This window comes from Pterocles gutturalis, unplaced genomic scaffold (genome assembly GCF_000699245.1).
Source record: "Pterocles gutturalis isolate BGI_N339 unplaced genomic scaffold, ASM69924v1 scaffold34273, whole genome shotgun sequence".
Lineage (NCBI taxonomy): Eukaryota > Metazoa > Chordata > Aves > Pterocliformes > Pteroclidae > Pterocles > Pterocles gutturalis.
Genome location: NW_010121579.1, coordinates 5,500 through 21,704, shown reverse-complemented (window position 1 = coordinate 21,704; position 16,205 = coordinate 5,500). Strand labels below are relative to the sequence as shown.

Below are 16,205 nucleotides of genomic sequence, written 5' to 3'. Positions count from 1 at the left end.
ACCCAAACCATTCTATGTTTCTATGACATCACTTGGTTAACACAAGGGTGCAAGAGAAGACTCCTGCATATTTGCTTTCCACAAGAATACATGCTGAATTTAATTCACTGAAAAACAGAAAAATCAGCTGCTGGCACAGTTTATTTTTTTTTTTTTTTAAATCTAACCTCTTTAGGCAGTTTCACTCTGTTATTCTGCCACCCAATGACTAGTGCAAGGTCCCAATCCCCTTTTTTGCCAGGCAACAATTGAAAGCCTCATGAAGCGACCAAGTATCATGCCCCTCATTCACAACCTGAGCCACACCACGCTGGCAATTAGAGTTACCACACTGTGGGCAGTGTTCACCTCTTGTCCGCAGCAGCTCTTTACGACACGGACAGCTGCTGGCAGGTAAATTTTGAGAAGCCATTTAATGGTTGATCCTATGGTAGGCGTCTAAAACTTTTCCCATTATTTCTTCCTGATCTTTAGTTCAAAGGATAAAAGACAGCACAAAAAGAAAATTGTTCTCTGTTTCATCCCTTTACCCTGTCTCTATTAAAAAAACCATAGTAGCTGAAGAGTATTTTCTGTCAGAAGAGTCAAAACATTTACCACCTATAAATACAGCATCCTCAGAATTGATAAAAGCAGGGTGCTTTCATCTTGCACCACTCAAAGAGGCATTAACTTCTGCCTTAAGGAACTGCATGCAGTTCATGTTCTCCACCAGCTAAGCACAGTAACTTGTCCCTCAAGCCTGCTCCAGGAAAGCACAAACACCATCTTGACTCTGGCCAGAAGTTCTTTCCAGGAAGCAGCAGGTTTGTACAGATAAACTCTTACCAGGGTACACGGTACGCTTGTCCTGCACAGGCTGATGCTCGTGTTGTGCAGTTGCTTGTACATAACGGAGGTGGTACTGTGCCAGAAGTACTTTTCCCCTCAGAGCTGGGCTTTTCATTTGAAGTTAACGTAATGTCTGAAGGACAAAAATTACTACCTTGTTGAGAAAAAGTTTGGCATCACTCATTATTATAATTCCGGAAATTCTATCAATTTTCATTGATAGAACGATCCACCTTCCTTTTAAATCTTGCTCAGCTTTCCTCTCGAATTACTTCTGGTGGAAGTGAGTGCCATTGATTTAATGAAAAAGGTTTCTATTGGATTTGAATTTGTCAGCTCTGCATTAAAGACAAATGTAGAAACTGGGCCAATAAAGTTACAATACAAGAACAGAAGCTCTCCATCCATTTTCTCTGTGTTAGTCATAACAGTAGCTATTTTAACCTCTCATTCTCTTCAATCTCTCTATAATATTTCTGCTGTCTCATTATTTTTGTTATAATTTTTCAAACCCTAAGGAACTTGCAATACAAAGTGTTTGCCCGTGCTGCCCAGAACTCAGTCCCAGACCGATCCACGTAGTCTTAAAACTCAGAGTTGTGCAAGTACTTTGCTTCCTCTGACTATGCAGTTCTTTACGTGTCACTCTGGTCAATTCCATGAGCTTGATAAGGTACTATTAAATTTTCCTTATTTTTGTGAGCTTGACTTTAATAACCTGCACCATTTTCTATTTCACTGATTAATCCTTTTCCAGATCAATTTAAAAAACCTTATCAATTGAAAAAAAAAAAAGCAGAAGTCAATCGTAACTACTGGGAAAACCCAGAGTATAAAGAGGTTTCTGTAATTTTACAGTCTAGTACAATAAATTGGTAAGCAAATTAGCTATTACATTGTAAACCTCTCCACAGGCATGTACACGTGGCACAGAAGGACAAATATGCTCCTACCTTATGAGGATTTTTAACAACTTATTATCATGAACCATATATTACTGTCAGCCTCTCAAATAACAACAAAGGGCTTTTATTGTGTTCCAAAAATAAGGTTGATACTTACCAGTTATGGCCAGGATAGAGTATCTAGGAAAACCTAAGTACTTCAGAAAATGTAAAGGGGGTAGGAACTCTCCTTCAAGAATCATAACAGATCTTGGCATTTCCTCCGATTTAAGCACAGAATTCCCATTGGTTTCAATGGTGCAACTGCTGTTAATTCTCTAAACACTGATCTACACAGGACATATAGCCCAAAATCTGCTTAGCTTACCCATTTAACTAGCATAGAGAGTTTTAGATGAAGAAATAAATCCATCTTCCTCTTTGCTTCTTGAAGTAAGATTTATATAACGAATCTTATCACGAGCTCACACAGAACATCAAAATACACAAGCTTTACTCGCCCAAAGAACAGCAGCAGAAACTCCTCACTTTTGGATAGCCCAGAAACAGCTGCCTGCTTCTTATCTACAAGAGAAGGAGGAAGCTTTTTCAGAGCACTGTATATTTATCTTCTAAATTAAATTACTGCTCCTCCTGTTGTAAATGCAGCATACTAAGGAAAGGTATTCAGAGACTTCAGAGATCAACACTGGATTAATATCGATGCAGCACCTTAGCAAAGCCTTTAACATTACAGTGGTCATACTTTCTTCCTCCAGGAGCTCAGCTAATCCCTAAAATCATTTAAGAAATAGAAGTTACTGAATACTTCCACTGCTACCAGATATCATTCCTCACATGTGTGAATATTAATTTGACGCAATGGTATGGGAGGCAGATGTGGTCCCTTCATATTTCAGAATAGGAAGAGTTCCAATTCATCTTCTCCTTCCCCTCCTTCATGACATCTATTAACCCATCCATAGGGAAAATATAATTTCTATCTAACAATGAAAATCAAATGTCAAACTCTTCAGCATATTATCAGACCATCCAACAGCCTGACCCCATAAAGACTTAGCTTTAATCTTTATGAGCTGCAAGCATCCTTTTGACTCCAATCAACACAGAAGAGAAGCATAAGTGTGAACTTTAGCAAGGCTGAGGAATCTCGGATTAAGAGCTACTACTTTTGTTTTGGCAAATATACAATCTACAATACAAAATATACAAGGAAAAAGCATAAATCTTTTAGCAATTCTCCCCCCCAGTTTTCCACCAGCCTCACACCACAAGAGAAGTGCTCTGCACTGGGCAGAACTCTGACAATTTGCAGGAAAATTAAGGCAACGGTTCTACCTGCTTTCTGTGGGAGTTATTTTGGCAAGCTCACGCTTTAAATGCCAAGCAGCATTCACGGATTTGCTTGGACATGTGCATACATGCATCTTATTCATCTCAACAAAAGAGAACTCCACATACTTTGCTACTGAAGCTTGCCAAATATTTCAACTAGAAGCTACTGAATTTTCATATATTTATACTGTATTAAATACCTAATTACTTTTTCAAACCAAGATTACATTTCAAACACTCATTTTTCAAAATCAATGCATCTGAAAGACTTGTTTAACTAAGAACACATGTCCTGCCTCAGCCCATTTCTTTTTCTTGTATTGTCGTAGCCATTTCCCATCTGAGTCAGCATTACTTAGGTGGTCAGCATTTTGGAAATGGGAAGTTTCTTTTTAAAGATAAAGATGACAATATGCTCTTAGTAGGTTTCTGAAACTGATGTTTATCAAACTTTTTTACTTTTTTTTTTTTTAATAAGAAGGTTACTTATTTAGCAACTACATTGCAGAGTAAAAGGAAATCCCCTCCCTCTCCCCCAGATTCATTTAGGCAATGAGCACGTAACAGTGCTGTCATCTCAGTTCCCAACACCCTAAGGGGTATGTGCATGCTCTTTCCTCTAAGTACATGAAGACCACATAAACTTACAGTATGAGCACAGAACTTCTGAGAGGTACACCAGAGTGTGTCAAGGCTGTACATTTGCAACTGCAACTGTCCGTCCTCGTATTCTTCTCCAACAGAAAAAAATCTCTCACCCACTTCTTTCACGAGAGGAGAACAATACTGAAGTGATATATCCCATTAGCAGTTTTCAGCAGGTTTTGCCCCCCTCCTTTTTTTTTTTAAATAAATAAAATGCAATCCTTACTTAGTTTCCAGATTAACAAGTAGTATTAAAAGTAGTTACAGACCCAAGTACAACCTTTAAAACACCACCAAAATGCACTACGATATTCTTTTATTTAGTTTACAGAAGAGTCTATCAGTACAGGTTGCAGAAAGAAAATGTTTAGTGCTATTTACAATTTGTTTTAAAACTCTGCTCTATACAAATTTAATTCTGATCAGTATGAACAATATTTTTGTAAATCTACTGCATATAAAGCATTTCATCAAAGCAGTAACAATGAATAAAATAACCTGATTACATTTGAATGATGCCAATCATTCAAAAAACGATTACACAGAACATCTGTAAGAGTTGTGGACACTTACGTACAGAACACAATGTCAACCTGTGACTCATTTTTTTTAAAGGCTAAGCTATTTATATGGAATATTGTTCTATTATACTACACGCCAATCTATATTTAAGTTCTATAGTTATGTATTTTATAAGTTTTTTATTAAATATATTCTACACATATTTGTAATTTCACCCAGGAAGAATTCCTCCCCAGTGAAAAAATATAAAATCTTTTATATTTTTTAATTTTTATTTATTTTTATTTTTACAGGTTTAGATGAAACTAGCTCATGCTTTAGTGCTGTGCAAATTTCTTTAGCATATCAACGTTTAAATTATTGATATGAAATAAAAGAATGGCATCCTTTTTAATTATGTATGCCTTCAAAAATCAGCTTCTGATTTTAATACAATTGCAAGCACTAATACCAAATGCAGATTACGTAAAGAAACAAAACTAGTACTATGGCAGAGGTTTTTCTTTTTGCTTTTTAAACTTTAATAATTCTTTTGAAGTCTCTAATGAGTAAGCATGACACTGGACACTAAAGTACAGATGAGAAAATGACTGAAAAACACCAATTGCCAATATTCAAATACATAAAATTGATTAGCAAATTATGTTTTCTAACATTTATGCACAATAATAAAAGCCTATGAACTACAGGAAATTACCCCTCCCATATTAAGGCTAGGAAATGCACTCTCTGCACTTGTTTGTGCTGTCCGAATAAGCACTCAACTAACGTACGAGATCAGAGCGCACGCAGTAACGAAAAAATCTGTTTCATCAGCCCTCTACAGAGTGCTTTTAAATTACAGGCACATAGTTTTTTTTGTTTGTTGCAGTGAAAATATATATAGTTAGACTTGGTTTAGTCAGTATTCTGTGCCAGTTCGGCCACCAAGGTTGACTTCGGTAGAATTGACTTAACAGTTTTTCCTTTGATTTGGCCATAAGTGAGATTTGTTTTAATTATAGAGATACTATTTTCCAGTGTTGCATTATACATTTTAGGTTATTTCTAGGTGTCTCAAATATTGTTAGAGATTGTTCATGAGAAATATACTGTCAACCATATTTAGTGCAAATTGCATCTAGAAAGCTTGACTGGTTAGATCTGGTTAATGGAGATATTTGTGGTAGCAAAATGATTCCTGCTATGGAAAAGAACACATTAACCTTTCTGCAGATTGAATTCTTTCAAGAACTGATGTACTGTTAAAATTATTCAACAAATAAAAAGCAGGAATTAGAAAAATCAAAACAATGAAAGTGTTCATGGATCTTTCTCTTCAAAAAAAAAAAAAAAGACTATTGAGACAGTGTTCGTGTAATATTTCAGTTCCATGGATTTACAGACAGGCTCTTCCTACAGGTGTCTGAAGCAAGGTAGGGCCTCTTCTATTCCAGCAGCATGAAAGACAAAGACTATATTACATCACACTTAGCAGGTAAAGCTAACAGGGTTTACAGGATTACACAGCAATTGCTTTCTCCAGTTTTTTCACGGTTCCTTTGACCTGTGGAGCAAGAAGAAAGTTTTGCTTACATGCCATTTGTAAAGCTATTGGGTTGTTCTGTGAGTTAGTGTGCTTGACACAAACATGTTTTTTATTACTTTAAGTAAAAAAAGAAATTCTTATTATTATTGTGATACACATGCATACATAACTGAAAAATAAATCAGTAGCTTTTAACAATAAAAACAAAAGCTTTCAAAGTTTGAGTAAATTTCTGCATTCTACAAAAATGCTAAACCTGAAGGTTAATTTCTTGGGGTTTTTTAATAAACAACATGTACAAGAGCATTCCATTACTTGCTTCACAAAAGACCACAAGGACTTGACTTTACTATGAAATACTCAAAAAGCTTATAAGAGATCTGACTGCTTTGCCATGTACGTCAGTAAGAAATACCTCTAGCGCACAGCATACCTTGAGAGTTTGGCTCTGGCAATGTCTCTCTAGCCACCAAATGCATCACTGTTGTTTTGCCAAAAGGAAGTTTTAATGCTGCAAAAGGAGAAAGGGAGATTTATTAATACATTACAGCAGTTGTCTTCTTCAAAATACTCAATTGAAACTAATTATAATTGGATTAGCATCTGTTCAAAAGTTCACACTGTTAAGTTTGAACTACTTACTAAATAGATCTATAAAGGCATTTCTGGCTAAAGTTTTGTAGATCAGGGTCTTGGGACCCGATAATAAACCCTTAAAACACTGTGTTCTTAGAGACATGATATTCCTGTTAGGAAACTGAGCCTTCCTCTTTTGAGTAAAAGTAGAAGTGGACATTCATGCCAAGACTCAGATGCTAAGCACTTTTTATTGTTACGGATGCAAAAAAGTGGCTAATTCAGCCACTAAATTGTTACTCCTGAGACATCAAAACACAGAGTCATTACAGCAAAACACATTTTCCCAAAACACACTTTAATCCATGATACAGATTTTCTGAAATACAAAATGTCTGCATCGTGCCTTTTAATATTAATCTGTAATATCAGCTACATTTGAAAAATATCAAATTTGAAACATTTTAAATCAGATACAGTAGTTCTCACATTTATGCCTTTTGTGAGCTTTAGTAACACAAAATAACAAAATTGGAGCTTTCCACAATTCGTTCTGCTTGTTGCTGAAACTAAAATGATAATTTTCACATTCTGATTTAAGTACACCAACACAATGCTGTATTTATGGTTTTAGCACTGTAGCATAATATTTATCAAAACTTCTACTCTCCTTGAAATGAAAGGATTCTCTGTTGCTCATATTTAGCAGATTCTCATTGCTGGATTCAAAATTCTGAACTTTGACGACTTCCAATTATCTGGGGTGAGGGGAGTTACTTTCATAAATTCTTTACATAACTTTACTTTTGTTTCCTCTCCTAAGATTAAGCATCCAGCTCCTAAGATTAAGCATATTTTCTTGATAATTTTTCTAAGAAACGTAAAGATGCTCTCTAAGTCTTGTACTCCCTTCCCCTTATAGAAGAAAAAAAGTTAGTGAGAAATGTAACAAGGGTTTAGCCCGAAATACACAAATCATTCTGCCTTGAGTAGAATTTGTCCTCTCAAATTCAATTTACAACTTCTGTTTTCACATACAATGCACCAAGGCTTTTTAAGTGAATAGATGAATAATGTCCAATAAACCCAAAGAGGACTGAAGAGAAAAATGCCTCTTTATTTTAATCACTGCAGCATAGATTCAAAATTCAGAAATAAAAAATAAATACATAAACATAGTATTTGGTTATTACGTGTATTCAATACAAGCCTAGCTACAACATCACTATTAAATAATGTTAATTGCCTATGTGTTTGTTTGAAAAAATGCAGGTTATCATTAAAACACGGGTGTAAGCATAAAGAGGGATACACAGATCCACAAGCTTCTTTGAAGTAGCTGTACTTTGGTAAGAGCGTTCTCTACAGAAAGTCAGATATGAAAGTCACTCACTTTACTTGAAGCACTGCCTGTGCCTGCAACTAGAAGCTACTGACAGCTTAAAGTCTGACAAGGATGAAGTATTTTGGGTACTTGATTCTGTGATACAACTGAAAGCTCTGCAAAGAGCATATTAACAGTCTGTGAAACTCAATGGAAAAGGATTGTCTTCAGGACATAAACTCTCAAGAAGCCATTACAAGAAGAGCAAAATATTACAAACTAATCACATTAGGGACATCTTTTATAATATCAAGACACTTGAGAAGACTTGAGCTGTGGAGATTAATTATTTACAGTAATCAAGCAAAAGTATGCTAATATTTCAATTAACTAATTTCAGATAGTAGTTTGCATAGTTCACACACGTTCTTATTAGCAATTTCCAGCTTCTTGCTTGGAGCACCATGACAGAATCTGAGGACCCCAACCTATGCTCAGTAATCCCTTCTTCCTCTTGTCTTCATTCTTTCAACTTCTTTCTCACTTAAACTAAACTTTTTAAAATTCCTTTCCCATCTGTTTAATTCCACTTTTTTCCCCAGAGTTCCTATTGTCAGAATTTAATTTTCACCCCCTCTTTTGGTATGCATATGGCACAAGGTGGGTTGGCTTCCCTTCCCCAACAAGTAAGGAAGTGAAACATTACAGATTTCCACTATCTAACAAGAAACTGAGAACTGTTAATTATGTACTCACCTCCCTAATTAATATTATTTCAAATGCAAACTGCAGACCAAATATTTAGCTAAAGGACAAAACTTCCTATTAGAGGCTGAACAACAGACTCTGCCCCGCTAGCTTACTCCCCAACCCTTCACACGGGCAGAACACAGCAAAACACTGTGGCCCAAGTACTACAGGCAAGAGTGGCACAGCAAGCTTTACACAGGGGTCTGTTTTTCTTTACCACTTCTAATGCCATTAGCTCTACTGTTCTTGTAGTGACAGTCCATTCAGAGAAGCTGGCAAAAGAGCTGGTTTCTTTAAAATAAAATTTACCACTCGAAAGCCAATTTTCCTATCAATTTGTCATTGTTTGATGCTTTGTAGCTCTCAAATTCATAAGACACTATGTAGACATGTAAGGTTATAATTTGAACATTACAATGTCATTTTTAAATCTGAACAAAAATGGACTCCAGTTAAAAAGAAAATATCAAACTGTTTCCTTGGAAACTTTTGTTTCACTAGTTGATAAAGTTACTTTCTGCACACAGTAGGTCCAAATTCCAATCAATATTTCACAATCACCTAAAGCAAATAAAACACTAAGTGCTATAACTCATTTATAGAGAGCTGCAGATAGAAAAGCTTAATGGAACTGTGTTATAACAGTGTAAGAAACTAAGTATTGTATTTAGCAAGAAACACCCCCCTGCTTTTAAAGATAACTAGTTCACTTAGGGTTACATCTAACAAACCCCACAAACCAAAATACAAGTCTTTTCAGGCTGCTTCATGAATTGCCATTCCCCTTTCAGCTGTATAATCTTACTCCAGATAACTTCATTAGTGCTGAAGCAAGCCAATGTTTTAGGGCTTTTTTTTCTTAAAACAATACAGCAACAGAAAGATCTTTGAAAAACACTCATATGCATGTAAGATCCTTAGGGTAAAATAATGATGTCCAACTTGCAATGCACGAATGATTACAAATGAACTAAAATGCCCTGAACCCAAGTAAGCGTTCAAAATCCATAGACCTGAGTTGATGTAAGAGTCAAAAGCACACAGCTATTATTTTTCAGCTTAACTCGTTAAACAATATAGTAAATGTATTAAACAAATATTCAAAGTTGCTTTGTATTTAGACAAATGTCACTAAAGGGAATAAGCCATGGTGGTCAAGAGCAATACCTAGAGTTGAATGACAAAGCAAATCTAATTTTGCTAACCCTGCCTGGAAAATGTAGGGTAAGACTAACATTTCTATAATTGCAGAGATTATCCAAGACTTAAGATTTGTCTTTCAACCCTACTCCAACTGCTACTAGCTACACTCATTGGCACCTGGTAAACATAAAAATTAAAGAGTGAATAAAAATTTCAGAGTTCTCCCAGCTGAATTGATAGTGATCTTGTTTGTATATATAGCAGCATTAAAAATTGATTTATATGAAGAGTAAATCTATTCTAAAAGTACATCACTAGCCAACATCAGTAATGGTAGAAAGCAAATCAATGGCTATCATCCCAGTCACTTCTTCATGGAAAAACCACAATAAGCAGTCCAGAAATATTCTTTTCAGGTTCACCTTAACTTCAAAAACATTTTATTGGTGATTTTGTATTATAGTCTCCCCTCTACATTGCACTCAAATGCATGAACAATCTGAACACACAGAGGAAGCAGGAGTATTAATTTATTTTTAAACTGGCACAGAGAAGAAAGCCTCCTTTTGTTTTGTCATTGAAATAGTTGATAATCACATTTGGCAACTTTTATCTACAAAAGGAAAGATTATTGTTACAAATTTGTGTCATATCTCTATCAAAGATACCCATCAAAATATGTAATTGCAGGAAAAAACTTGCCACAAGGGGGCATAGTTGAATTGCATTTCCTGAGCATATGAAGTGAAGCCATTTACTTTTGTTTTCACATAACTATGCAATTGTATCCCTGGGAGAGCACTGGACAGCAAGAATGCTTCCTCTCATTCTCATTCATAGGGTGTCTTCCTTCATTGCACTAAGATTTAAAGTATTGTTTAACCAATTATCATAATCTTTATCAAACATTTTAAAATACTCAAGACATTTATGAAGAAGGTTACCCTGCAAGTACAGTGTAAGAGATGTGGGACAAAATGTTCCATTTAGAAAGAACACAAACAAAAGCAGCATTAATGCTTCTTTATGCAAGAGACTTAGTTTACCAGGTGGCACCTCCCAAAGTTTAACAACTAGTGGTAACAAAATGGAAAAATACACAATAAGATACAATGTCACTCTATTCAGAGGAAAAATAGCATATAGCAAGCCATACTGTGATCTTGAACAGTAAAGTAGTATTTACTGCACTGCAAATAAATATCCTCTTTGCCTGACTGTGACATGGATAATGAAAATTATTTTCATACCTCCTAGTGTCACGTTGCCATGAAGAAACCTCCCTTGATAAATAAGTCGCAAGATATTTGGACTGCTGACTTGTTCTTCTTCCCAATCTGAAAACCAGCAAGAGAAATTTCAGTTACATTGTAATAAAAACATCTTTTGTTATTTCTCTCACCTTCACCCAGGAAGAAAATTGAGAACAGGACTCTCTTGCATGAGATACAGAAGGGAGAGCCTAGGCTGAAGATACAGAAATGTAATTCAAGGCTAGCACTCCTGAAATCTATTTTTTAATTTATTCCTTGACATTGGGCATCGAAACAGATAATTTTTTGCCTGCAAGTATAAATAACTTCACAGACTGCATGAGATATTTAGCACACATACAAGTCCTACACAAAATATTTCATAAATGCAAGTAGCTTCCTGAGGCTTAGTACCCACTTGGCTAAAACTGCCTTTATTTCTTCCCATTCAGAAGACTCTCAAGCCATACTCCTCCTCGCCAGCTAATTGTCTGACTGGAGCCCTTCTCCAGCAATGCAAAGCAGCCACACAAACAGTGAAAAGCCCATGTGATGGGTCACTTGAAATAGGATTCTTAGATCACAGCACTGCAAACGCTCTGCAAGCTGCTCAGCAGAGTTCAATGATGGCCAGATGCAACCAGTTAAATGTCCAGAGCAGGCAGTGACCTGAGCATCCCTGAATGGTTGCTGTGGAGAGCCTGAAAAGAGAGCTCTCACAGAGCAGACACTGACTGACACATTTTAAGGAACTTCTCAAAGGACAATTTGTGGATGTTTTTAAGTAGCAAACAGTGATTCAGGAAAAGCAAGCGTGCATTCTCCTATGATGCATTTCCTATAATGCTTAAGCCGCCATCAATCATTTATAAGTTTAAATGATCTTTTCCTACTCTTTTATTGTTCCCTGTCACAATGTGAACAACAAATAAATCTGCACTTTGGCTTCAGAACAAATATCATAAAACCTTGAAATGCTGAATTTAAACAGGCTCTCTGGGAATACAGTGTCTTCTGTCTCTTAGCTGACCAGATATCTGGTAACAGCTGTTCACAAATGTTCTCTCTTTCTGCTTTTGTAGTGTTTATATACCAAAATGAATATTCATCAAGGGATCACGCCAGGCAACAGAAAGCAACCTGTTCACTGGGAACATACAATTAACACACAGACAGTGGCAACTGGCACCACAAAAACAGAAGAAATTGAAAGAGGAGAAGAGGAAGCATTTAAAACAAAAGCCACGGCTGTGAAGTGTAAGGAGAGGCATCTGGTGTGAAAAAGCAATCAGGCAGAGGGGCGGGCAGCAGGAGCCATCGCAGCCGCGGCGCTGCGCAGAACACGGCGGAGGCAGGGCTGGTATCAAGAGCAGGGGCTGCAACATCTCCGGGTGCTGCCATGTGCCTAGTTTATACGGTGACATCAAATCAGGCAACCAAAGCTGTTTGAATTTCAAGTGTTTCCACTCAGGGTCTGATTCAATTGTCTTCCAATTCAAGCACATGCCCTTTTTGCTATGCTGTGATGTGGGCTATGTTAAGGATCAGAATTATCACCCTGTGAGGATAAACTATTTTTTTGGAAGTTACCAATTTTTTTTTTTTTTTTTAAACTCCATATAGTCTAAACTGCACTTATACTATGGCTGTAAAGAGGAGAAGTTCAGCCTGTTTACAGTGCCATAATGACAGAAAACAGCAATGAAAAAAGACAGACTATATTTTGGCACAGGTATTTGCTCAGTGTTAAACTGCCAATTTACACATCCTTTTAATTTTTACATCTTGGCTGACAGTCTGAAACATTTATTTCTGACATTATTTCATATTTTAATTTCCACTGACGACTAAATGAGCCAAGGAGAAAATATTTACTTTTTTTTTTTTAAGTTCAGTAGATAATTGCTGTACAAGAAAAAAGTTAATAGTATTTAGAAAAAAATGGGGTGGTGGGGGAAGAGAACAGGTAACTTACGCAGATGGTATACTTTAATATAGATTCGGCATTTTCACTGCAAGTCAAGAGATCCTTAATTAACAACTGTATTGCCAAAAGAGGGGAGGAGAGGCTTGCCTTAATCCTGCCAGCATGTGACTGAGGATATTTCACAACTTTTTCCCCTACAAGATCACGATAAGTCAAAATGGTGGTAAAAACAATCGTTTCATACCATCTCTATTTCAAGGAAACTTTAGTTCTCACCAAGATTTCTCAGTCCTGTGGCAAAGAAGAGCACTCTCAAGTCTGAAAACAGCTAGTGGGCTGTTTGTGAAAACCGATACGCTATTCTGAAGTAGATTTTTCCTCAGTCTTTTAAATTGACACTACTCTTCTTTGCACAGGTAATTAAATATTCATCAAGATTTAGAGCGCTCCCTCAGGACAGCAGGTATTTGAACTGAGGCTTCCATGGCCAGTTCTCCTTTTCTTTAAAAAAGAGACTTTGAAGTCTGTGTTTCTTCCCAACTCTAAACTCAGAATCTGCAACCTTCAAGCTCTTCACAGACTGGAAACATGAGACCACATGTTCAGGAATAAACTTGAGTAAGAAAAAAAACAGCCTTTACTAGTTCAGATAACTGTACACAAAGAACATTTGGTCATGACAACTATGTTATAGACACACATTAAAATATGTACAGTAGCTACACAAATGCTTCATCAACTAGATTTCTTAGTGTAAAAGTATTGTACATCTATACCTAACACTTCAGAGGACTAAAAACCTCCTCCTTCATTACATATTTTAACAAATATATAATGCTGCATTCCAGCAAAACGAACAGTAAACAAGTCCCCTGCAACCCTGTTCTTCCTGACCTCAAAATCCTAAAATACGGATTATCAACACTAACTTTTTGGCATGAATTATTATCCACCCTACCTCTCTGACAAAGGCACCACAGAAACAGATATTGCAACATTTTAGTATGTGTAAATAGTAGTCTTTTTTAACATCAAAACAGTGACTCAAATGAAGTCCTGTACCAAAAGAAGCATTTTCTTTCGTTGTATGTAATGCTATGTCTGTTTTGGCTATTTTCCCATGAAATCATAGTCTGGGAGAACAGAAGCACTTTGTTTTTGTGGAACTATTCACATACATGAATATATATCTTAAGTTTTCAGTTCCATTTTCCAAAGCTAGTACTCCTGCATAACACCAAATACATTCACACAAACAACCTCAGTTTCCCTTGGTCTTCTAATGCCTCTTAAAATGTTCTTTTATACTTGATTTTTTTCCTGGAAAAATATCATTACTAGAGATCCTTTCCAAGATAAGGCAGTAAGCAAAGAGTACTTCAGACTCAATTTCATTAATTCGTTCCTGTGACATGCCATGTTTTACACTAGCTGTCCTCACATAAAATGTTTTATACCTCCAACATTTCCTAACACTTACTAGATCCTCTAACAAGATTGATCAAGAAAAGTGGCTGAAGACAGGGAAAGAACTACTTCAGCCTGGGGAAGCAAATTTTAGAAATAAAGTGAGAAATAGCCCAGACACCTAAAAATCTGCCCAATCAAAGAAAGAGGGTAAAAGAAGGCAAAATGACATTTGTCTTTCAACATCAATCTATGCCCAGATACACAATAAACATACTTAATTTGCATGCTGAGAACAGAGACATACTGGTTTATTGACACTTCAGTCTGAAAATACAGGGAAGCCAAAGCCACCCAGGTACTCACCCATTGGCCAGTTGTCATACACATGTTTTGCGATATCTGCAGCAGAGTCATTTGGTGAAAATAGGAACTCTTTCGTTTTCCCGCTTACCAAGATGAGGCGCAAATTTATCTATGAAAAAAAGCAATATTACAATTTTTTTTTAATTTTATTTTTTTAAAGTTACTAAAAAGTTGCCATTGGCTTTAGAAGAAGATTGGTCAAAAGTGATTTGAGAAAACTTTTTAAGATAGTGCTAAGAATAGGGCCAGAGAGGTCAATAAAATTTTGTTTGCTTACACATAATCTAGGAAGATTAAATTCTAACAGCTGACATTTTTGATGATAAACACCAGAATATTCTGATAGGTAGTGACTGAATCAACTATGCCATTAAAAAAAAAGCTTTCAGTAGAGTATAAAAAAATTCCAGCCAAGACACACTGGCAACATATCTTCTTGAATGAAGGGAAAAACATAAACCTGAAAAATTGACCTGAAAACAGAGCACTAAAAATACCAAAACCTGCACCTGAATAGCCGGTGAGCCTCAGAAAGAGCCCTAGCACGCTCCATCCAGTGTGATGCTTGTCAGCCCTAGTCTCATCCACTGCATCTCCTACGAAACACATGGGAGTCAGACAACATCTTTCCTTGGTCCCAGCTGCCACAGAACTTGAATCTCTCTGCTAGTCTTCTAAATCCAAAACTATGTTCCACCACTGTGTTTCACTACAAGTGAAGTGGTTGAGATCCACATACAATAGAGTAACACACCACATCACAGTTTTTCTGTCATCGATTTCCTGTATCTAACCATCAGCATCTTCAGCTATAATTTTTCTCTCCTGTTTGTAAGCTACTGAATATAATTCCTTTTCCATACAGCATTAAAATAACCTGTATAAAGAAGTAACATTACTGTAACATTACTTACCATGCAAAAGAGATTAAATATTGGCTTCTCAAGCAACTGCTAGCAAGGTCACAATCTGTGTTTGGGCAGCTAGCACTTACTAATGCCCATGGCAAGGAGGAGTCTAGCTGCTTTTGTGTTTTGACCTACAAGCCTAAATTGCATCAACTTTTAGCAAGACTTTAGCATACTAACTGCTTGGATACTTTTTTCCAAATCACACTCAAACTGTGGCTCTCGTTTTAAGTTAAGTTGCAAGAAAGCTTTCCTTGTTGGAATTCAGTAAACTGTTTTCTAGATCAAATACAAATGGAAAAATTTTCAGTGATGCCCCAATTTTCAAGACTTCTTCAGGGTCAAAAATCTCAGCACAGCATATCCACCGAACATGACAGCCCTGCCTCAGTTACCTTCTCCGCAATTATTTCAAAAGCTTTCCAGACAGATTGTCTAGTCTCTCTTGAATGCTTTGGCTTGGATTCATCCCACCTATCTTTAAGCACCTAATGGAGGTATTCAAATTATAATCTCTACCATCGTGCACACTCCAGGGTCAAGGAAGAAAATGACCTCTTCAAAAAACAATTCAGTCTTATTTCCAAGTGCAGCAAGGAGTTAGCATAAAAGGGCTAGGTTCCCTTCCCTGCCCTGCACTAATATCCTTCAGAAAATACAAGTTCTGCTGTTAGCCCAGGAAAGAAGCCAAGTGGTAGCTGTCTCAGAGAAAGCACCACAGGCATTGTAAGAGTATCACTACATACCAGGAAATCACACAAAAAAAAAACCTTACAGGAGATAAA

General features: G+C 36.4%; 1 protein-coding gene across 1 annotated transcript in view; it reads right to left on the bottom strand.

The window, feature by feature from the left end:
• Positions 1-4,015: 4,015 nt before the first annotated feature.
• Positions 4,016-16,205, bottom strand: part of UBL3 (ubiquitin-like 3) — a 12,561-nt gene continuing 371 nt past the window's right edge. Inside the window, exons 2-5 of the mRNA XM_010077286.1 lie at positions 14,513-14,621; positions 10,810-10,896; positions 6,200-6,277; positions 4,016-5,784 (exon numbers count right to left, since the gene is read on the bottom strand). Coding sequence (XP_010075588.1) covers positions 5,732-5,784; positions 6,200-6,277; positions 10,810-10,896; positions 14,513-14,621 — 327 coding nt within the window. The 3' untranslated portion in view covers positions 4,016-5,731. The remainder of the gene's footprint in view (positions 5,785-6,199; positions 6,278-10,809; positions 10,897-14,512; positions 14,622-16,205) is intronic.